At 36.5% G+C, this 22,812-nt stretch overlaps 1 protein-coding gene across 4 annotated transcripts in view; it reads right to left on the bottom strand.

Moving 5' to 3' along the window:
* The window catches only part of LOC136026699 (sodium/calcium exchanger 2-like), a 128,831-nt gene that overhangs the window by 82,559 nt on the left and 23,460 nt on the right, over positions 1–22,812 (bottom strand). For 2 of the 4 annotated variants that reach the window (XM_065703449.1, XM_065703451.1), the window contains exons 2-5: positions 22,503–22,708; positions 13,753–13,906; positions 12,614–12,813; positions 105–258 (exon numbers count right to left, since the gene is read on the bottom strand). In XM_065703449.1, coding sequence (XP_065559521.1) covers positions 105–258; positions 12,614–12,813; positions 13,753–13,906; positions 22,503–22,703 — 709 coding nt within the window. In that variant the 5' untranslated portion in view covers positions 22,704–22,708. The remainder of the gene's footprint in view (positions 1–104; positions 259–12,613; positions 12,814–13,752; positions 13,907–22,502; positions 22,709–22,812) is intronic. The other 2 variants (XM_065703450.1, XM_065703452.1) reach the window with 1 other exon arrangement.

Here is a 22,812-nt window from a genome sequence, read left to right as displayed (position 1 = left end):
GTACCAGTAACAGCACAGTCATAAGCGACAGCAATTACCTGTTATTCCTCCTGTTAGCCACAGCCACGGTACAAACATGGAATAAAGTATCAGAATCTACATACCCTCACCTGATTGCTTACGACCTAGTTCAATTTGCCCATCGTTGGTAACTTTGATGGATTTCCAGCAAGGAAAACTTCCCTTATCTGTCAAATATGCCATGCACACTAGTAATGGGAACAGCAAAAGGGTTACGAGCCCTTCCCAAACTTCTACCTACGAAAAAAACAAACAACTATTAGACACTGATTCTCTTAAAAAAAAGAAAGAAAAAAACTGGATGTCGTCCTTAGTGAATACTGTGGATTCCGTGAACACTTGAATACATGAAAGTACTTGATACTGGGAGACCACGTACATAACAAATTTGAACTCTTTTAAAGAAGAAAAATAGAAAACATCTATATTATGACCAATATCTCTCATGAAAATAAAAATGCAAAAAAGAAAAATAATAAACCAAAACTAGAAAGAGAAAGAAGAAAAAAGAAGAAGAAAAGACAAAAAAAAATATATGAACCAAGACCCAAAAGACTGTCTTACATTTTACTCTTAAACAAACCAAGCTGCTCTGCCGCCCAATTACGCACTAGAAGGAATTTTTCTAACCTTAGAACCTAGAAATATGGATCTACAAAAGAACCTTTCGAATAACCAGTACCCTATTTGATAGAATGGTCAACCGAAAAGACGGTACCCGAACGGCATCCATTGTCAGAGACATTCGGAATGGTAAAGGCTGTTTCAAATCAAAAGCCATGGTAAAGCGAACGCATTTAGAGCCTGTTGCCTTGGGAGTGTACGAAACAAAAAGCTTGGTATTCCAATTTTAAAAGGAAGCAGTATGGGTCTTATGGTCCACCCGGTCCATCAGTACCTCAGAACTTCTCTTGACGGTCATTTACCTGATGGCACACCCGTTGAGATAAAAACTGTGCATAATATTCTTAGCCGGAATACTATTAGAGACACAGCTACTATAAACTGATTAGCAAAAAGCTTTTTTTGTTCTTCTGCTGGTAGTCTTTCTTAAAAAAAAACCATAAATATTATTCCCAGATCCAGGGACAGCTTGAAATAGTTAACTGTAATGAATGCCATTTAATTGTGTTTAATAACGAGAGTGATGGGGAAGTGATTATTGTTCCTAGATCAAATTATTTTAGTCAAGGATATTTCCAAAGTTTAAATGGTTTTGGAAAGAGCGTCTTCTACCGGAAATTATAGTCTCGCACCTTATTAGAAATATTCCCTTGCTTAAGCCTTCTGGCGCTATTTTACGACAGGTTCCAATGGAACCTGTCGACAGGGGTAGTAAGGCGGGTCTAGGAAGACAGAGTACTTAAAAAAATGTCAGAAAGTACGTAGTCAGTCAAATTCGATCACCAGATTTACTTAAACTTCTGATAATGATGGAATTGAAAGGATTAGTTGGTCTTTCAATGAATCTGGGTAGAAATAGCTTGGGTAAAAAATATCTGGATAGTGAACGCTTTAAATTGTTTTTGAATGCACTTTTATGGATAATCAAGCTTTTTCGTTTTAATATCTTTATCCTGCGCAGTTTTATTCTTTTATGATCTTCTTGCCGTTATAGATCAACCGGAATCTTATAATCAGCATAAGAATTGGAACGTCGAATCAAATTCAATTATAATCGTATGTATATTTTTTGTATCCATTTTTTTTTAGCTGCATTTTTTAACACAGCAATAAATCTCAGAATAAGAAAAAGTAATATAGTAAAATATCTCTAGTCCATATAGTCAAAAATCGGGAGCAATCTTGTAAAACAGAATTGCAAATCATTGGTGACTTTTAGTTGTTACTTGTCGTATATATATTTGCTGTTTTCATATAATTACAAATTTTAGTTATGAAGTGTGCCAGCCTGGTACTAAATAGTCTAATCCCCCCCTCCCCTAGGAATCCCGTCTGTCTATGAACAATGCACCTATGCCTTAAATTGTTTCTTGGGGAGGAACAATATGTCAGGCATTGCAAAATTACATATTAACTACAGTAGAGAGAGAGAGTTAGTGTTCACATAGGCATCAAACAGTTCGTGATAACGAACTGTAGTAAGGAGCGACCCGGCTCAATAGTAACTGAAACTCTAGAAAACGGAATTTTGATGCAAATAGTTACATCAAAAGAATTGCATTTTAATGCTGATTTTACATATATAAGTTTCATCAAGTTTAGTCATATCCATCAAAAGTTACGACCTGGAGAAAATTTGTCTTATTTTTGAAAATAGGGGGAAACGCCCACTAAAAGTCATAAAATTTTAACGAAAATTACACCATCGTGTTCAACGTATCAGAGAACCATATTGTAGAAGTTCAAGCTCCTATCTACAAAAATGTGGAATTTAGTATTTTTTGCCAGAAGACAGATCAAGGGTGCGCGTTTATTTATTTGTTTTTTTTTTTTGTTTTTTTTTTTCCAGCGGTAATCGTATTGACCCAGTGGTCCTAGAATGTCCCGACAGGGCTCATTCCAACGGAAATTAAAAGTTATATTGCCCTTTTTAAGTGACCAAATAAATCGGAGGACCCCTATGTCCCCTCCCACGCAGATTTTTCCCCCAAAGTCACCGGATCAAAATTTTGATATAGCCATTCTGTTCAGCTTAGTCAAAAACCTAATAACTATGTCTTTGGGGACGACTTAAGCCCCTACAGTCCCCGGGGGAGGGGGAAGGTTGCAAGTTACAAACTTTGACCTTTGTTTAAATATAGTAATGGTTTCTATGAAGTGTACAGACGTTTTCAGGGGGACTTTTTTGCGTTGAGGTGGGGGTGGGTCGGGAGGAGGGGGTGAAGTGGGAGTTTCTTTCCATGGAAGAATTTATGATGAAGGAAGAGAATTTCTAGCATTATTTAAAAAAAATGAAAAAATAAATAATTTTTTTCAACTGGTAGTAACGAACAGCATTAAAACTTAGAACATAAAATATTACATATATATAAGGGGGTTCGTCTCCTCCAATATACCTTGCTCTTTACGTTAAAGTATTTTTAGTAAATTCAACTATTTATTCCACGGCCTTTGGAATTCAGGGGTCATTCTCAAATATTTGGGACAAAATTCAAGCTTTAGTGTAAAGAACGAGGTATTGATGAGGGAGTGAAGACCCTCATTTGCACAAATATAGAAGTTCGCTTCGTAAGTTAATTCGTAAGATGCATATGCTTATTACTAACAAAAACGTTCGTAAAAAAAAATCTAGCTGCATTTTTAAGTAACCAAAAATTGGAGGGTAATTAGGCCTCCTCTACCACCCCCTTTTTTTTATCAAAATCATCCGATCAAAACTGTGAGACAATTAGCAAAAAAAAAAAAAAAAAATACAAATTTCGTTTTAATTTTTCTTGTGAGGTGAGCCAAATCAGAACATGCATTAATTCAAAAACGTTCAGAAATAGAAAAAAAAACAAGTTTTTTTTAGCTGCAAGTGAGGAGCGGCATTAAAACTTTAAACGAAGAGAAATTTTTCCGTATATGAAAGGGATTTTCCCCTCCTAAACACCACGCTCTTTACGCTAGAGTTTATTAAATTTTTTTAAGTAGAGTTGTGACAAAGAGTCAAACTTTAGCGTAAAGAGCGGGGCCTTGAGGAGGGGACAACCCCTTTCATATTTAGGATATTTTCTGTTATCTTTATTTAATATCATGTAGGCAGCGGTGACATGGGTCAATCTTAACAATTTTAAGAGAACACCAGAAAAACATTCAAATGTTTTTCAATGAGAAATATCCCCCTTCCATCCCATAAAAAATCCCTTCAACAAAAATAAGAAAATTTTGAACCTAAGCATATGGTCTTGCTAAATATAGCAAGATAGGAGCAAGATTGCAAGATAGGAGCTCCTATTGATAGGAGCTTGAACCTTCTACATATGGTTCTATGATATGCTGAATCTGATGGTGTGATTTTCATTAAGATTATATGACTTTTAGGGGGTGTTTTCCCCTATTTTCGAAAATGAGGCAAATTTTCTCAGGCTCGTAACTTTTGATGGGTAAAAGTAATCTTAATGAAACTTATAAATTTGAAATCAGCATTAAAATGCAATTGTTTTGATGTAGCTATTGGTATCAAAATTCCATTTCTTAGAGTTTCGGTTACTATTGAGCCGGGTCGCTCCTTACTACAGTTCGTTACCACGATCTGTTTGATTCAGTGTGGCAGCAAAAAAGATAATTTACGCAAAGATAAAGTCTTAATGATTGTACAACAACCAAAAGAAAATTTAGAAAATCCTGCTTTCAGGTATCAATAGACGAAAGGTGGAACCAAGGGACGATGTCAAAATAAAGAAACTTATTGGTCTAAGAAAGTTTCCCTGCCCCCAGCTTTTTAATAGTTAGTTTCAAAAAATAAATCCTGTCTGTTTAGCCTATGCTAGTTTCAAATTAGAAATGAACTAGTTCGCTTACAAAACGTCTGAAAGAATTATCTCCAAGCTTCAATATTTCCCTTAAAACTTCCTACTCTCTTTTCTATTTTCAACCAGAACTAAAACTTGAAGAAAAGGGCGTGGTCACTATTAATTTTTTACGCCTGTCTAAAAATATTCATTTAATTGGTATAAGTCACTCCGCTCTGTTTGCATATTAAATTACAACTTCCATTACTTGAATTACGCACAAACCTAGAAAAAGGAAAGAAAGGTCATGAGGATGTAACAAGATTCCTATCCCGCGCTATTAAATCAAGTTAAGTTATTCGTTGACAAGGCATAGTCGGAACCTGCCATTGACAAAAGTTCAAATCATTTCACAAAAAAAGCTGCTTTAGCAGGGCTATATAAACATTGTGTTTTCGTCAATTGACCACGTGCATTCACCAGCAACCGGGGGCCGGCGTTTACCCCCCTCCCCCCGGAAAATATCCTCCTGGGAAATATCCCCAAGGTGAAACCCCATTGGAAAATACCCCCTGAGAAAATTTCTCCCGGCGGAGAATATTCCCACCCCGTAAATATCCCCCTTGGAAACTGATATTTAATCCGTCTTGATTTCTGGGAATATTTTTGGTCTAATGTTGTTATTGTTAAGGTAAAGAGTAACATTTTACCTCATAACGAGTAGAATTTATTCCGTATAGGAGAGAGTCTTCCTCATACCCACCTCCGCCTCATGGTCGTAGAAACCTTTGAGGATGCTCATTCGATCAAAAAATGGGAGTTCTAGTCCTTTTTCTATAAGACAAAAGTGCTTGAAGACCAACCAGCCCCTGCCCTAAAACTTTTTTTGATATTCTTTTATTACCCCTTAGGACATCTGATCGACACTTTGAGGTCGACACCTATTTTGTACTTTATCTTTGGCTGCTTAATTTGGTGTGTGGGGGAATTTTCTAAGTGGGTGGATTTCCGTGGGGGAATTTTCTTGGGGGGAGGGGTATTTTCCAGGGGAGTAAACGCCTTGATTCCCAGTGAATAGCTGTCTTTTCTATAAGAAGAGCAGGTATTTTATTGCTTTTGATCTACATAACGGGCAGAGGAAAGAGGTTAGTTACATTAGTATGTTTATTGTAGATACTACAGAATTTTGAATGAGCCTGTAAGCTTCCAATGGGAGGCTAACTGGAGAAGGTTCAATGCCTTTCACAGGGAGAGGGCTCAATCGCTGGTGTGGTTCATGATCGCTGGGAATTCATTCTTGAAAAATTTCCATTTAACAATCTACTGGGCCTTTTTAAGTAGCCAAAAAATCGGAGGGCAACTAGGCCTCCTCCCCCGCTCTTTTTTTTTCAAAATCATTTGATCAAAACTATGAGAAAGCCAAATAGCAAAAAAAAATTATACAAATTTCGTTTTAATTATTCATCTGCGGAGAGCCAAAATCAAAACATGCATCAATTCAAAACGTTCAGAAATTAAGTAAAAGAAAAACAAGTTTTTTTAACGGAAACTAAGAAGCGATATTAAAACTTAAAACGAACAGAAATTACTTCGTATGTGAAAGAGTCAAACTTTGGCATAAAGAGCGAGGCGTTGATGAGGAAGCAGCCCCATTCACAAACGAAGTAATTTCTGTTCGTTTTAAGTTTTAATGTCACTCCTTACTAACCGTTAAAAAAACTTGTTTTTTTTTATATATATATTTAATCGCAGAAAGAAACAAGCGGAAAATTTTCTCGTTTACAATCAAGCCCAATGGAACCGTTGTAATGCTCAATTTATTTGCATGTGATCGATGCCGACCTTTCGATACGGCGATACAACTGTTATGCTCAAAAGGGCTATTAAAAACACGGGTTGGCGAGAATATGCAAAAATTAAGTAATAAAAGTAATATTTTTTTGGTCAGACGAAAATAGTGATTCTACTGATATATCCAAAGGCCATCCAAAGGGATAAATATAACACAATAAAAAAACAGCCCAATTTATAGTTCTAAACTGATATTTTTGAATATAAGTTAATTAACTACTAAATTGAAGTACTTAAGCTTGGATAATATTAACATTATCCATGTTAATGCATGACTTGAGTTTATGGCAGTGCTTGTCTTTTGCTACATCAATCAGAATATCTAGAGCTTTTAGATCCATGAGGATACATGTTTTTCGCTCATTTTCAGCTGATTTCTCATATGTTCCTTACTTCAAACTTGGCAGACACTAAGTGTAAAACTACAGAAGTGCATACGCAGTCTTTTTTTTTAAATTAAAAAATGTGTTCTTCGGTTTTCTTAATGTTTAATATAGTATATGGTTGTGTAAGTTTCCTTTTGACTAATGGAAAGAATCAGATTTCATGTTTAGTGTCATTGGTAATTTAAGCTGCTATAACGAAAAAAAGGTTTAAGCGTAGGACATTCTTATTCTAAAATAATTTTCTAGGTAAAAATGAAAGACTGAAATATTGTCTTAGAATACTGCTCCATCTTAAAACTAAAAAAAGAAACTTTTTCGCGCTCAGAACAATAGTCCGCGTAGCACAGGTCCCGCCTTCCTCAATCTGTGCTATGAATGGTCATAGGCACATCATCCAAATCCTTCGAATGCGATACCTATGAAATATTTTATTTTTATCTTGCGAGCATTTCCACTAGATTCATTCATTATTAAATAATAAAAAAACTGGTTTTTTTTTAACTGAAAATAAGGAGCGACATTAAAAATTAAAACAAACAGAAATTACTCCGTATATGAAATAGGTTGTCCTCTCCGCAATCCCTCACTCTTTACGCAAAAGTTTTTAATTGTTTTAAAAAGTAGAATTGCGGCAAAGAGTCAAACTTTAGCGTAAGGAGCGAGGGATTGCGGAAAGAACAACCCAATTCATATACGGAGTAATTTCTGTTCGTTTTAAGTCTTAATGTCTCTGCTTACTTTCAGTTTAAAAAACTATTTTTTTTATTTAATTTCTGAACGTTTTTGAATTAATGCATTTTTGATTTTGGCTTTCCGCACATTAACTATTAAAATGAAATTTGCATATAAATTTTTTTTTTTTTTTTTTGGCTAAACGGCTTTCTTTTGGCTAAAGGGCTTTCATTTTGATAAGACGATTTTGAGAAATAAGGGGTGGGGAAGGAGGCCTAGTTGCCCTCCAATTTTTCGGTTACTTAAAAAGGGAACTAGAACTTTTAATGTTTAACGAACGTTTTTATTAGTAAAAAATATACATAACTTAAGAATTAACTTACGTAACAAACTTTTATACTCTTATATTTTTTATTATGCATATGAGGGGGTTTGTCCCCTCGTTAATACCTCGCTCTTCACATTAAATCTTCAGTTTTGTCCCAATTCTTTAAGAGTGACCCCTGGATCAGAAAGGCCGTAGAATAAATAGTTGAAATTACTAAAAATACTTTAGCATAAAGAGCGAAGTATTTATCGCCTCCTAAAATACCTCGCTCTTTATGCTAAAGTATTTTTAGAACCCCTCATATGCGTAATAATCTCTGTTCGTTTTAAGTTTTAATGCTACTCTTTACTTTCAATTGAAAAAACTTTTTCATGTTTATATTTTCATTGTTTTTTTAATAGTAATGCTAGAAAATCCTCCGCCCTTTTCATTGAATTTCTCTACCCCCATGAAATATTCCTCCAAGGAAAGATCCTCTCACATAGCCCCCTCCCCTCAACCCCACACCCAAACCAAAAAATCCCCCTGAAACATCGGTACACTTCCCAATAACCATTACTGTATGTAAACATTGGTCAAAGTTTGTAACTTGCGGCCCCTCCCCCAGGGACTTTGGGGGAGTAAGTCATCCCCAAAGACATAGTTATTATGGTTTTCGACTATGCAGAACAAAATGGCTATCTCAAAATGTTGATCCGTTGACTTTGGGAAAAAAATTAGCGTGGGAGGGGGCCTAGGTGCCCTTCAATTTTTTTTGGTCACTTAAAAAGGGCACTATAACTTTTAATTTCTGTTAGAATGAGCCCTCTTGCAACACTCTATGACCACTTGGTCGATACGATGACCACTGGAAAAAAAAAAAATAAATAAATAAACACGCGCCCGTGATCTGTCTTCTGGCAAAAAATACGAAATTCCACATTTTTGTAGATTGGACCTTGAAATTTTTTCTTTGGGGTTTTCTGATACGCTGAATGCGATGGTGTGATTTTCGTTAAGATCCTATGACTTTTGGGGGATGTTTCCCACTATTTTCCAAAATAAGGCAAATTTTCTCAGGCTCGTAACTTTCGATGACAAAGATTAAACTTGATGAAACTTATATATTTAAAATCAGCATAAAAATTCGATTCTTTTGACGTATCTTTTAGCATGGAAATTCTGTTTTTTAGAGTTTCGTTTACTATTGAACCGGGTCGCTCCTTACTACAGTTCGTTTCCACGAACTGTTTGATAGGCGTCGGAAAGTTAAACTCAACTCCGATCTTCGTCATACTTCAACTTTTTTCCTTTGATTTTTAAAAATTCAAAAGGGATTATTTTATAATAAGCCATCTTTGATGCTCCTGGTTGTCTGGGCAACACAACAGGTTATTAAGGGAGCTATTTGCAAAATTTATTCCAATGACACGTCAACACAACCTGAGAATCAGTTTAACATCTAATCGGTAGAATCAAACAGTTCGTGGTAACGAACTGTAGTAAGGAGCGACCCGGCTCAATAGTAACCAAAACTCTAAAAATGGAATTTTGATACCAATAGCTACATCAAAAGAATCGCATTTTAATGCTGGTTTTAAATATATAAGTTTCATCAAGTTTAGTCTTACCCATCAAAAGTTACGAGCCTGAGAAAATTTGCGTTATTTTAGAAAATAGGGGGAAACGCCCCCTAAAAGTCATAGAATCGTAACGAATATCACACCATCAGATTCAGCGTATCAGAGAACCCTACTGTAGAAGTTTCGAGCTCCTATCTACAAAAATGTGGAATTTTGCATTTTTTGCCAGAAGGCAGATCACGGATGCGTATTTATTTGTTTTTTTTTTTGTTTTTTTTTCCAGGGGTGATCGTATCGACCCAGTTGTCCTAGAATGTTGCAAGAGGGCTCATTCTAAGGGAAATGAAAAGTTCTAGTGCCCTTTTTAAGTGACCAAAAAAATTAGAGGGTACCTAGGCCCCCTCCCACGCTAATTATTTTCCCAAAGTCAACGGATCAAAATTCTGAGATAGCCATTTTATTCAGCGTAGTCGAAAAACCTTATAACTATGTCTTTGGGGACGACTTACTCCCCCACAGTCCCCGTGGGAGGGGCAACAAGTTACAAACTTTGACCTTGCTTACATGTAGTAATGGTTATTGGGAAGTATACAGGCGTTTTCAGGAGGATTTTTTTTGGTTTGGGGGAGGGGTTGAGAAGAGGGGGATATGCTGGGGGAACTTTCCTTCGAGAATTTGTAATGGGAGAAGAAAATTTCCATGAAGGGAGAGCAGGATTTACTAGCATTATTTTAAAAAAAAAAACAATTAAAAAATAAATGTGAAAAAGCTTTTTCAGCTGGAAGTAAGGAACAGCAATAAAACTTAAAACAAACAGAAATTATTACCCATATGAGGGGCTCACCTCCTTCTAATACCTCGCTCTTTACGCTAAAGTATTTTTAGTAATTTCAACTACTTATTCTACGGCTTTTGTGATTCAGAGGGTCATTCTTGATGAATTGGGATAAAATTTAAGCTTTAGTGTAAAGAGCGAGGTACTGACGATGGGGCGAATCCCCTCATATATGTAATAAAAACATGAGAATACAAAAGTTCTTTACGTAAGCTAATTTATAAGTTACGTAAATCTTTTACCAATAAAAAGATTCGTAAAAAATTAAAAGTTCTAGTTGCCTTTTTAATTAACCAAAAAATCGGAGGGCAACTAGGCTTCGTCCCCCGCTCTTTTTTTCTCAAAATCATTCGATCAAAATTATGAGAAAGTCATTGAGCCAAAAAAAAAAACAAAAATGCAAATTTCGTTTTGATTATTCCTCTGCGGAGAGCCAAAATCAAAACATGCATTGATTCAAAAACGTTCAGAAATTAAATTAAAAAAAAACAAGCTTTTTTAACTGAAAGTAAGGAGCGACATTAAAACTTAAAACGCACAGAAATTACTTCGTATATGAAAGAGGCTGCTTCCTCATCAACGCCTCGCTCTTTACGCTAAAGTTTTTTACTGTTTTAAAAAGAAGAGTTGAGAGAGAGTCAAACTTTAGCGCAAAGAGCGGGGCGTTGATGAGGAAGCAGCCTCTTTCATATACGGAGTAATTTCTGTGCGTTTTAAGTTTTAATGTCGCTCCTTACTTTCAGTTAAAAAAAACTTGTTTTTTTTTATTTAATGACGAAAAGAAGCGAACATTTTAACTATCATCTTTGCAGACCGGTTCCACATCATCCGATGAAAAAAATATGGGTACTTGTGTATTACTCAGAGCACACTGAATAAGTGAAGTTAGGTTCTTTAGTGAAATTATATATTTAAAATTAGCATTAAAATGCGATTCTTTTGATGTAGCTATTGGTCTTAAAATTCCATATTTTAGAGATTTGGTTACTATTGAGCCGGGTCGCTCCTTACTACAGTTCGTTACCACGAACTGTTTGACAAACTACGATACAGGTACATTTTAATTAAATATTTTATATATAGAGGTGGTTAGATTGGATTAAGTTAGGTATTTGATATAATACATCCCAACCCACCTAATGTGCAAATATATAGCCCAAACTTTCGATAAAGCTAATGAAATAAAACAAAATATGATGAAAATATTATACTTTATTAGGAAAATTGTAAAATTACCATATAAATGGTATTCTACTGTCAGCAAACCACGTATTTACACGCAAATTGACTTTTTTCAAACATGGTCCAATGTTACGCTTCCAAAAATGTTCCTTCTCGTAAGAGTATAAAGTCACGTTGTGTCCATTGACGCAGTGTTTTGTTGTGGGCAACAACCCCTTATCCTGGAAAAATATAATTGCCTCTTTTTCAGTCTTTGGCAAATCCCAAATCTTCATTTCAAAATCCATGTTCAGACACTATCTTCTATCACTATGCGTAGCAAACTAAATTGAGTTTTGTCTTTGTGGTTACGAAACCGAATTTTCTCAGCAAAATTCCTGAGTGTGTTTCGAATAATGAACACGTACCGAATATTTAATTAAAATGTACCTGAATCGTAGTTTGTTTCACAAAAGAGCCTAGCTTCACTTATCGATTGTGTTCTGAATAATGAACAAGTACGAAAATGTGCTTCCACGTAGTTCAATGATTCAGTTCACTTTTGTTCCAGATCCAAGTTTGAAAATATGTATCTTCAGTAGGATTAATTGTGTATACAATAAATATAAGCAAATACATATCTTACAATAAAAGTTCTTTACGCAGTGTTGGAAAATGACTATTTATGCAAAAATGTCTCAAGTCACATATATGGTGGAACTGAGTTATAGGCAGATTTTTGAATATAATTTTACGGTGTATTTAGCACAGTCTAAATTCTTCGTTCAAAAAAATACAGTTGCAATTCAAATCCCCAAGCCAAATCTCAAAACTGAAAAGTACCTTCAGGCCATTAATAAATAGTAAAATAAAACTAAGTTTTCGAGTCACCTTTGGGATTTCTGCTGCAAAACTAGACTCACCGTTAATTACTATCATCAAAATTTTTCCACAGACAAATTACAAAAATGTCGCTTCACAACACTCCTGCAATTTAACCGTACTTGGACTTTTACATTTCGACAGTGTTATCACTTTAAAGAATAGGCTATAACAATCTCCCAGAGTATTACAGTATTGGAAGGGGAAATGGAGAGAGAGCTTATTCGGCGTTTACTTCGAGAACAAAAGAACCTCAAAATCACAAATAACATTCTAACACCAGAAATTTTGTTGATTTCATTTCCAGTGCTCACAGTATTTCCGTGATAAATTATAATCCATAAAGAAATTCACGGAAAAAAAGTCAACTAAAAATTAATGATAATGAATATTCAGCTTGAGTTTGAAGATTTTAGCAAGAAAATTGATGAGACTCCATTTCGATTGCCAATTTCACATCTCACTGCTCTGGTCTCAATTCTCATTTTCAAAAGACTTATTAAATCATTTGAACTTACTTCATCTGGAGACACAGCAACAAGAACGACTACAAGCCAAATATAAGCCAACAGACTAAAGGCAGCAGTAACAGCAAAAACGCGAATCCCCTTAATTCTTCGTGTTTCTCCATCAGGGATTGCCACGATACAGATGCCAGCGATTATCATCAAGTTGAAAGCAGCAGATCCAACGATCGTTCCAGGTCCAAGTTCACCAGCTGAAATAATTTGGCAAGGGGTTAGTGAATAACTTATTTTGAATATGTGCTTAAAGTAAAATCAAGGAGTAACCGAAGGCTTATTCATAAAAAAATTGGCAATCAATAACTTTATTCAGAATTTTAAACCTAAACCTCTGGAACTTTAAACCTAAATGAATATTTCAACCCTATGCCCAACGGCTGTCCTCAACAAATGAAAAAATAAAAGAAACTTACATTCAAATACGACCATTAAAACTAATTTATTATTATTACTTTTTTTTGATAATATTTTTCTTTTTTAATGGCCGTATTTGGATATAAGTTTCTTTTATATTTTCATATTCTTTGTTTTGCTAAGGACTGCCCTTGAAAACAGGGCCGAAAAAGTCATTTAGGTTTGAAGTTCCACTGTCTTAAGAAAAAAATCCCTGTTGTTCTACTTGTTTGTGCAACACCAGGATATTTCCTAGCGTAGGAACGGGAGTAGGGATTTTTCTTAACATGTGGGAGAGTAAAGACTCAGACACATAGAAAACCTCTTTCAAAACAAATCTTCGTGAAAGCTGTTGTGTTTTAAACGTATACTTTCTTATTTGATTAAGCCTCATGGAGTTTGGGGAAAAGAGCTCAGCCCAGCTCCCTAGCGGCATTAATTAATTTACCCTCATTTTTTTTATATGGCGATTCATGAGACACAAACAACATATTATTGACGGAAAATGTATTTAGAATACGATTTAATCCAAGGTATCATACAGTTTAAAGTCTTAAGAAGGGTCTAAAAAAATTTTTGGGTCTAGAGCTCCAAAAAATTGCGTTTTCTAAGAAATTATATGAATGTTCATTTAGATGTGTTTTTTTTTTTTCTGAAAAAAAGAACAAACCAAGATTGTCCAAAAATAGTCACATCTTAGCTGTTCTGTCCTTTAATATACCAAAACAAAAAAGAGACACCTTCAAAGTTGTTTCCAATGATCTCTATGATCGAAAGAAGAATTTCTGGAGCCGAAGATCCCAAGGCCATCAGCGTCAAGTTGGCAACAGTGTCATTCCAAATACGAACTTCTAAAACCTCATCTTCAACACCAGGACCTCGCGACAGAAAGACCTATAACAAAGAGCAGAACTACAAGGAAGATCGTGTCAAGCCGACGTTAACACCAAAAAGGACCTCTTACAAACATCAATGGAAAACGTGTATGGATTATAAGTCTGTATAGCATAAAACTATCAATATTCTCGTACCCAATATCTGAAACACTATTTTCACACTAAATCTCCTGAATTGAGTTTACAAGGTTCACGCGGTAAAGTAAAGTATTGTTAAAGTTGCTCAAATTTTACTCTTTTTTCGAATTGTTTAGGTTATTTCCAGTAAATTAAATTTAGTTGATCTTTACTGCCCTGCTAAACTCTTATTTTTTTCTGTTCATTTTTTTTTAATTAGGTTGTGGAGGCTTTCAAAATATTTGTGATTTCTGCAAGCGTGATATGACCGCCATTTGTGAAGTATGCTCTGTGCGATTTTGATTAGATTGATTTCAATTAGGCATAGTATGACCATTTTAGCTTTAACTTGATTCCTGAGCTTACCAATTTCAGCTTACCAGCATTTTTTTTGCACTTTTGTCACATAAATTAGTCATCTATTTTTTGACCACTTTCAAATGTTCAGTTACTTCCATATTTTGTCAGTGCATGTATTTCCGAACAATGCAATAATACAACATCAAGATTCCACCTCTTGTATACTCTCCCATGTATAAAAAGAACCGCGTAAACGGGTGATTTGGCACAACAAAAAGCATAAAACAAACACTAGTATGGTGAGACTTGAGCCTCCCCCAAAAAAGTTCTTTCCGACTTGTAGAAACGTAACAAAGTCTTACCTGTGGCTGCGGTAATTTACAACAATTTTTCTCTAATAAGACATGCTTACAGGAACGATACCCTGGAACGACGATATTGAAGGAATGCAGAATTACCAGCGTCGAACCTAAAGATTATGGGCAATATTTTCGCTTTGTTCTCTCTCGTTTAAGGCTCTATTTTCGTAATTTGTTTGTAAGCGTCTGTTTATAAGGATTTTGATCCAATGAAAGAAAGTTGAGGAGGTATCCTGGGACACACGGGGCATTGAATAAGTGACAGGCTGCCCTGTGGTTGGTTTCAGCTGCTTCAAATGACACAAGTACTTTCAATGTACGATTGAATGAGTCCTCTCCCAAGTTTCAACGACCTTTTGTTCTATATTTCGAGACCAGAAGGTAATAATAATGTATGGGAGATAAAATACCGCTTTTTCCAAAATCAACGCTACTACATTGCATGGAAAGGTTCTTCAACTGGAACCTTGCTTCCCTAAAAGGTTTCAAGGTTCATAAGTTTATACACACCATTGTATTATTGCGCATCAACTATCAAAGGGAGGTCAGGGAATTTTTCGTAGAGGAGAAGGAGGGGGTCGAAGCCTCGTAAGGAGCGAAAGTTCAGTGGCGGTAGCACCCCAATATTTAGGATGGACCATCTATTATAGAAAAAGGAAAAAATAATATAGGAGTTTATATAAAGTTGGAGCATCAAGCACTTTAGAGTACTTTTAAATATACAAATAGAATAGTTTTATAGATATATATTGAACAGGTTGTAAAGGGAAGATAGTAGTATCCCCTCAATCTATTTGACGATAAACATATCCCATAATTCCGATGAAACACATATCCCACCATGCCGAAGACACACATATCCTACCGTTCCGACGACAGCCATAAAGAGTATACTATTGGAGTTAATAGTCCCTCAATATACTATTGCATGAACCTGTTTGCTACGTAATAGGTGTTGCGTAACTTGCTAAATTTATTGAAAATGACGTAATCTTGACTGATTTGTTTTGCTAGGGCTCAGGGCCCGCTAGTCAAGTGGGGAACCCTGGTTGTAACTGAGGACGGCACACACTTATGTGTTACGTAATACGGTAAGTTTTTTTCTTCAAGGCGTTTTTTAAGCAGTTTTTCTTTCAAGATGTTTTTCTTCAGGGCGTTGTTTTTCCTCAAGATGTTTTTTTCTTCGAGATAGTTTCTCTTTGAAATATTCTTTTATTCACGATTTTTTCCTTAGGAATCCTTTATAATCCGATGACAATAATTTTTGTCCATAGTGGGAATCGAGCCTAAGACCAGACGTTTCCCCAATGGAACGACACGTTAACCACCTGGACCGGAAAATTATTGCTAATGTTATTTTCCAAGAAATAAATTATGTGCATGGCTGTTTCCCACTCGGGGAATTTTCTGCAAAGTCTCTAGATCGAAAATCTACGAATCACGTGTTTCATATCTCCGTTCCAGTTTCGGCTATGCCCGCTCAAGTCCCAGTTCCAGATCCCACTCTGGCTTCGTCAGTTCCAGATCCCCCGGTTCTGCCCCTCCCCCGAGAACATAGTTCCGATTCCACCAATTCCACTCCGAATTCTGCCGATTCCAGGATTTTTTATACGGCTACCCTCGTGGTACTCTATGGCTGGTCATCGACACTGGCTAGTTTATTGCAAATTTTAGAACAGTATTATTTGTACATTGGAAGGATAAACACTTATTTCCTACTTTAAAAAGTGAAGATGAAATAATTAAAAAAAGTGTGCGCACATGACAAAGTTATCGTAGCTTTGAATGCTGACAAAGATAATATATTTGAACCATGAAACAAGCATTAATGGGAAATTGATAAATGGGAAATGCTCCTTTGGGATAGCGAAAAAATCATCATAGGTGATGGTGGATATGCGAGTGAGATCTTCAGAGATAATAGCACGCAAAAAGAATGCGAACCTAAGACTTTTAGTTGATGACAAAGGTCAATTTCTTGCTAGTGCATGCGGTAACTTCTTGTTGGAAAATACTTTTTGGAATAAATACATAAATTCACCTGTTATCGAATACATATTGCTTTACAAAGGAGATTTTACTGGAAATCTCAAAGATGAAATAAAGCGGCTTCGTGTGATTCTTGAAGTTATTTTCAGCTTCGAAAGTCATTTAGAAAAAAAACATAAAGTTCATATCAACGCAACATATCGCGCCATCAAAATTTCGAATATTTTCCAATTAAAAATCTAGTTCGTTCAGTTGTTCAGTTTTTTCATCCTCTTTGAACACATAAAATCCCTATGGTCGTCAAAAGAACCAAGTAGAATCGAGCTCTGTTTTTTAGAATAGTTTTCGGCATGGAATGTGTCTTGATTTGGACAGCCAACTTAGCTGTTGGAGAAGAAGCTTTCCTCAAAAAGATGAATATGGTACGTTCGTCGTTGATAAATTCTATCATAATCTTTCTGGCATCGGCATTCGAAAGAAAGCAAAAAAAGAAAAGCCTTCTCCAGCACCAGTGTCATATGCCATATCTTATCTTTGTGCTGGGAGTGCAGTCTAAGTAAACATAATGCTGTAATAGACAATGAAACCGCAAACAAAATAAAAAGGACTTAGACAGAAAATATCACCAAGGAATATAAAGATGAATTGATGAAAAACAAAGGACCGGCAAGCGTTCAAGGACAGTTTGCCAACAGATAAAGTCAATGAGCCCAATAATATCAATGATAAAATGTACGATGAGGTTGTTTTAAGTTGTGTAACCCAAAAATGAAATAAATGCCGTGTCAAGATAGAGCAAAATAAAGTATTTTACGGATTAAATTCAAAGCATGAATTTTTTTTGCGATGATAAATATTTCATTGCATTTGTTATGTTTCCATTATTTTTAGGGTATGCTAGCAACTATAACGTTTAAATGTTTATCCAAAAGTCGGAGATGTATGAAAAGGAATTTTCAGAGATAAAGGTACTAGTACCAGGCTCATAGGGGATCTACTAGAGTTTGAGATAGGTTAACGTGGTTTTTTTTTACCAAAGTCTGGGAGAGACTAGTGGATTTTTGCCAAAGTCCACACACGGAGACGCTGCGAGAGAGAGGGAGAGAGGGGGGAGGAGAGAGAGAGATGGAAAGAGAGAGAGATACAAAACACGCACAAAAACAAGTCAGACACACGAACACAAAAAGACAGACACAGAGACGAAAACGCACAGAGTAAGACACAGAGGCACACAGAAACAGGCAAACACACGTTCAGACACACAGGCATAGAGAGAGAGAGAGAGACAAGAACACACAAGCACAAAAAGTCAGACAAAGAGAGACAGGCAAACACAATCTCAAACACACAGGGAGAGACAAAAATAAACACACTCAAACACAAAGTCCACACACAGATACAGGCCAACAGACGCTGAGACACACAGGCACAGAGAGATAAAAATACACAAACAGACAGACAAACTAACATAGTCTACATACAGAGACAGGCAAGCAGAAGCTGAGACAGAGAGGCACAGAGAGAGATTAAAATACACACAAACACACAAAGTAAGACACAGAGGCATACAGAGACATGCAAACAGACGGCCAAACACAGAAGCAGAGAGAGAGAGAGAGAGAGAGAGAGAGAGAGAGAGAGAGAGAGAGAGAGAGAGAGAGAGAGAGAAGAGAGAAATAAATAGAGACAGAGAGAGAGAGAAAAAGAGAGGGAGAGGGAGAGAGAGAGAGAGAGAGAGAGAGAGAGAGAGAGAGAGAGAGAGAGAGAGAGAGAGAGAGAGAGAGACCCACAAGCACATAGAGTCAGAGACACAGACAAACAGAGACGGGCGAACAGACGGTCCTACCAATGGGCACACAGAGAGAGTGAGAGATGTAAATACGCGAGACATACAAAGTGAGACACACAGGCGCGTAGAGATAGGCAAACAGAGGCTGAGACGAAAATGCACTGTGACACAAAAACATGAACAAACACAAAAAGTAAGGCATACAGTTACTCAAAGACAGACAAATAGACACTCAGACGCACATGCAAAGAGAGAGAGAGAAAAAACATAACCACAAAATCAGATACACTGGCATGCAAGCAGACGCAGATAAATGCAGACAGAAGCTGAGACACACATGCAAAGAGAGAGACAAAACGCGCACAAACGCACAAAGTCAGACACGAAGGCTAACAAAAACAGGCAAACAGGCGCTCAAACACACAGGCATAGAGAGAGAGAGACAAACACACACACAGACACACACACAAACAAACAAAGTTATACACATTAACACACAAAGACAGGCAAAGAGATGCTCACACACACAGGCAAAGAGAGACAAAAACATGCTACCACAAGCACAAAAAGTCAGAAATGAACACACAAAGAGAGAGGCAAACAGGCGCTTAGACACAGAGGTGCAGAGAGACAAAAACACACACAGGCATGCAAGCATACGTAGAGACATGCAAACAGACACTCAGATACATAAGCACAAAGTGAGACAGAAAAGAACCCAAACACACACACACAAAGTCAGACACACACACATGAGAACAGACGCAGAGACATGCAAGCAGACAATAAGACACACAGGCACAGGGAGAGATAAACACACGAAGTCAGACAAAGTGGCATGCAAACAGACAAAGACAAACAAACAGACACTCAGACACACAGGCTCAAAGAAAGACAAAAACACACACGCACAAGGCACACAGAGCAAAGGAAACACATGTTCAGAATCGTAAGCACAGTGGGAGAAAAAAAAACACACACACAAGCACAAGAAGTCACACAAACAGAGACAGGCAAACACACGCTCAGACAAACAGGCACATGGAGGGATAAAAATGTACATACAAAAACACAAAGTCCCTCACAAAGATAGGCAGACAGACGCTGAGACACATAGGCACAGAGTGAGATAAAAATACACAAAAAGACACAGAAAAACGAGGTCTAAATAGAGAGACTGGTAAACAGACACTGAAACACACAAGCACAAAGAGATAAAAAGACACGAAGTCAGACACAGAGGCACAGAAAGAGAAAGAGAGAGAGGGAGAGGGAGAGAGAGAAAGAGAAGGAGATACAAAAAACACAAACTCAGACACACAGACACACAGAGACAGGCACACAGAGAAAGGCGAAAAGATGGTCACGCCGGAAGGCACAGAGAGAGAGAGAGAGATATATAGGGAGAGAGAGAGAGAAAGATATAAAAACACAAAGTCAGACACACAGGCGCAGAGAGACAAGCAAACAAACGCTGATACACACAGGCACAGAGAGACAGGCAAACAGACACTATAGCGCACAGGCAAGAGAGAGAGAGAGAGAGATAAAAACACAGCCACACAAAAAATTAGACACACCGGCATAAAAACAGACGCAAGTACATGCAAATAGAGGGCGAGACACATATGCATAGAGAGACAAAACACAAACTAACACAAAAAGTCAAAGGCACATGCACAGGAAGACAGGGAAACAGGCACTCAGACGCACAAGCATGGAGAGAAAAAGAGAAACAAAAACACACACAGACACAAACACACAAAGTTAGCCACACAGGCACACAAAGAGAGGCAAAGAGACGCTCAGACACACAGGCATGGATTTCAGCACCCTGAGAATAAAGTGCTTCAGAAATGTTTGTAAATTTGTTCATTAATAAAACTTGTGTGTACAGTAAAAGTCTTCGTCTTTTAGATTTAATGTTCCAAGATGAATCTTCAATATGTAATACTACAGGGGGTGTTTTTTCTTATCGCTCATCCCTACATTTTTCTGTGTTTCTTCTATTTCTTATACTTCTTATATTCTGCTTTCCTGTGTTTATTTCTGTATTTTCTTACTTTTGCTAGTAGATGCAGAACTTGATGTTTCAAACCGAAGTAAACTCCTCCCCCCAAAAAAAGCAAATACCAGTACCATATTACCAAGAAGTGTAAAAATGCCTTATCCGAATTTTTTCAGATTTCATTGATCCTCAGCAATACCTTCGTTAAAACTCTTTTCGTTAGTATGTCTACGCAATAATTCACTTATGTTGCTTGCGTAGCCCTGGTAACACAGAAAATCAAAAGTGAGGTTATCGATCTGAGTATTTAAATAATTATGATGCAACATCCATTTGCATGTGCAAAATGTATAACAATAATATCCCGTAAACGTATTTCCACTAATCGATTTTCTCCCTTCTATGGGAAGTATTTCCGGAGATATGAGACACGTAATTCATAACTTATCGATCTAGAAACTGTATAAATAATTACCCGAGTGGGAAACAGCCTATCATGTACAATTTATTTTTCATAACTTAGCATTAGGAATAATTTGCTGGTCCAGGTGTTTAACACGTCGTTCCATTGGGAAATTCTCTCGTCTTACGTTCGATTCCTACAGCCGACAAAAACCTTTGTTATCCTCAGATTATAAAGGTTCCCGGAAAAAATCTTACAAGGAAAGAACATTTCCAAGAAAACGTCTCGAAGAAAACCTATCTCGAAAAAGGAAAAACTACACCCCAACTAGGTGTTGGGGTGGCGCGAAGCGCCAACAGCTAGTCCTTAATAAATTTAACAAGTCATCCAGCCTTTATTACGTAGCAAACAGTTGAGCGTAATAACGGCTTGAGGGACTAGCAGCTCCAATAGTTACCCCTACAACTGTCATCAGAATGGTAGGATATGTTTGTCGTCGGAATGGTGGGATATGTGTGTCGTCTGAATGCTAGGATATGTGTGTCGTCAAATAGATTGAGGGAATACTACTGAAGATGCAAAAGCTGGGATCTCAGGACTCGCTCCTGAAATCCTGAACTTTGTCGTACATCTAGGCATGTCTGATTATAATTATCTAATAATTTGTTTTATTCTTAATAGCCCCACCCAAAAAAAAATTCATGCTTATGGGCCTAGGTTTTTTTGTTTTTTTTTGGTTAGAAACCTACTGCACTATCAATCACAAAAAGTGCATATAAAAATAAGTTTCCAAAAACCCAGAACAAAAAAAAATACCTTTGTCCATTACTCAGGGGGATGCTCCATATGCTGGATACGAATCCATATTATCTTACCAGTATTACTTCGGTTAATTTGGGAATAGTTCCCTATGGGCATCATATAATCCTTTCCACTTGCATGTACATACTTGATTTAGTCCTTTTTCTAAGGATAATAGGCTTCGAGTTTTTTTTTTTTTTTTGGGGGGGGGTATTTATTTAGTTAATGCCATGAAAAATCCATGATTGTAATGCCAAATATATGTTTACCTTGGGTATATGTCCCTGAAAGGTTATCTTGGTTATCTTAAGTGTATACACTATGAGTATTGTCGTTAATGTTCTGAGGTGTTTTTTTTTTGTGTGTGTGTGTGCACAACCATTTTATCTTATAAGTACTGCATTTCCTTTTTTCTCACTGATATAAGGCAGTTGTTAAATTAAAGTTATGATAGAAATTTAGTTCTAAGTTTTCCTTTTAACCGTAGCTTTTTTTTTGTATGTCGTCGTGTTTATTTTTTTGTGTTTTGTGAATTCGTATTTACTGCAGATGTGAAATATTGGGTCTCTGGTTCAGTCACAAATTCAGTCTCTATCAACACGTTTCTTACGAGAGCACACCCAGTCAGTTGATGTAGTGAACCAGGGGAGGGGATCAGCAACAGTACACTGTGAAAATTTATGCCGAAAAACAGCTTTTTTGTTTTGGTTCAAATTGGAGCAAAGTTGCATCCAAACAAACAAGCACTCAAATTCACAATACCTCCTTAAAAAAAAAAAAAAAAAAAAAAAAAAAAAATCAGCGGAGCTATTGACAGAATTAACTTACCTTTTTAGTTGTACTCGTGATTTTTTCTATAGCTCCCATGAAAATGTCGGCAATTATGGCCACGCCCATAAAGCAATAGAGAAGGCCAAATAGGTATAAGAATGCTCGAACTTCCACAGCCCATGTAAATTCATTGATAAGAGGCAGAAGTAAACCGCTTGAGCATTGATAGTCATGTAAAGTCCCATTATTCTGAGTCATTTTATCTACAAAAAAAAGAATTAATTTAGATACATTGTATTTACTTTTTGAAATAGAAGTGCAGTATATCCAGGGCTCGTCGTGAGAAATATAAAAGAGCACAATAAAG

Source organism: Artemia franciscana, chromosome 4 (genome assembly GCF_032884065.1).
Source record: "Artemia franciscana chromosome 4, ASM3288406v1, whole genome shotgun sequence".
NCBI lineage: Eukaryota > Metazoa > Arthropoda > Branchiopoda > Anostraca > Artemiidae > Artemia > Artemia franciscana.
The sequence above is the reverse complement of the archived record's forward strand: the minus strand, read 5'-3'. Positions and strand labels throughout refer to the sequence as shown.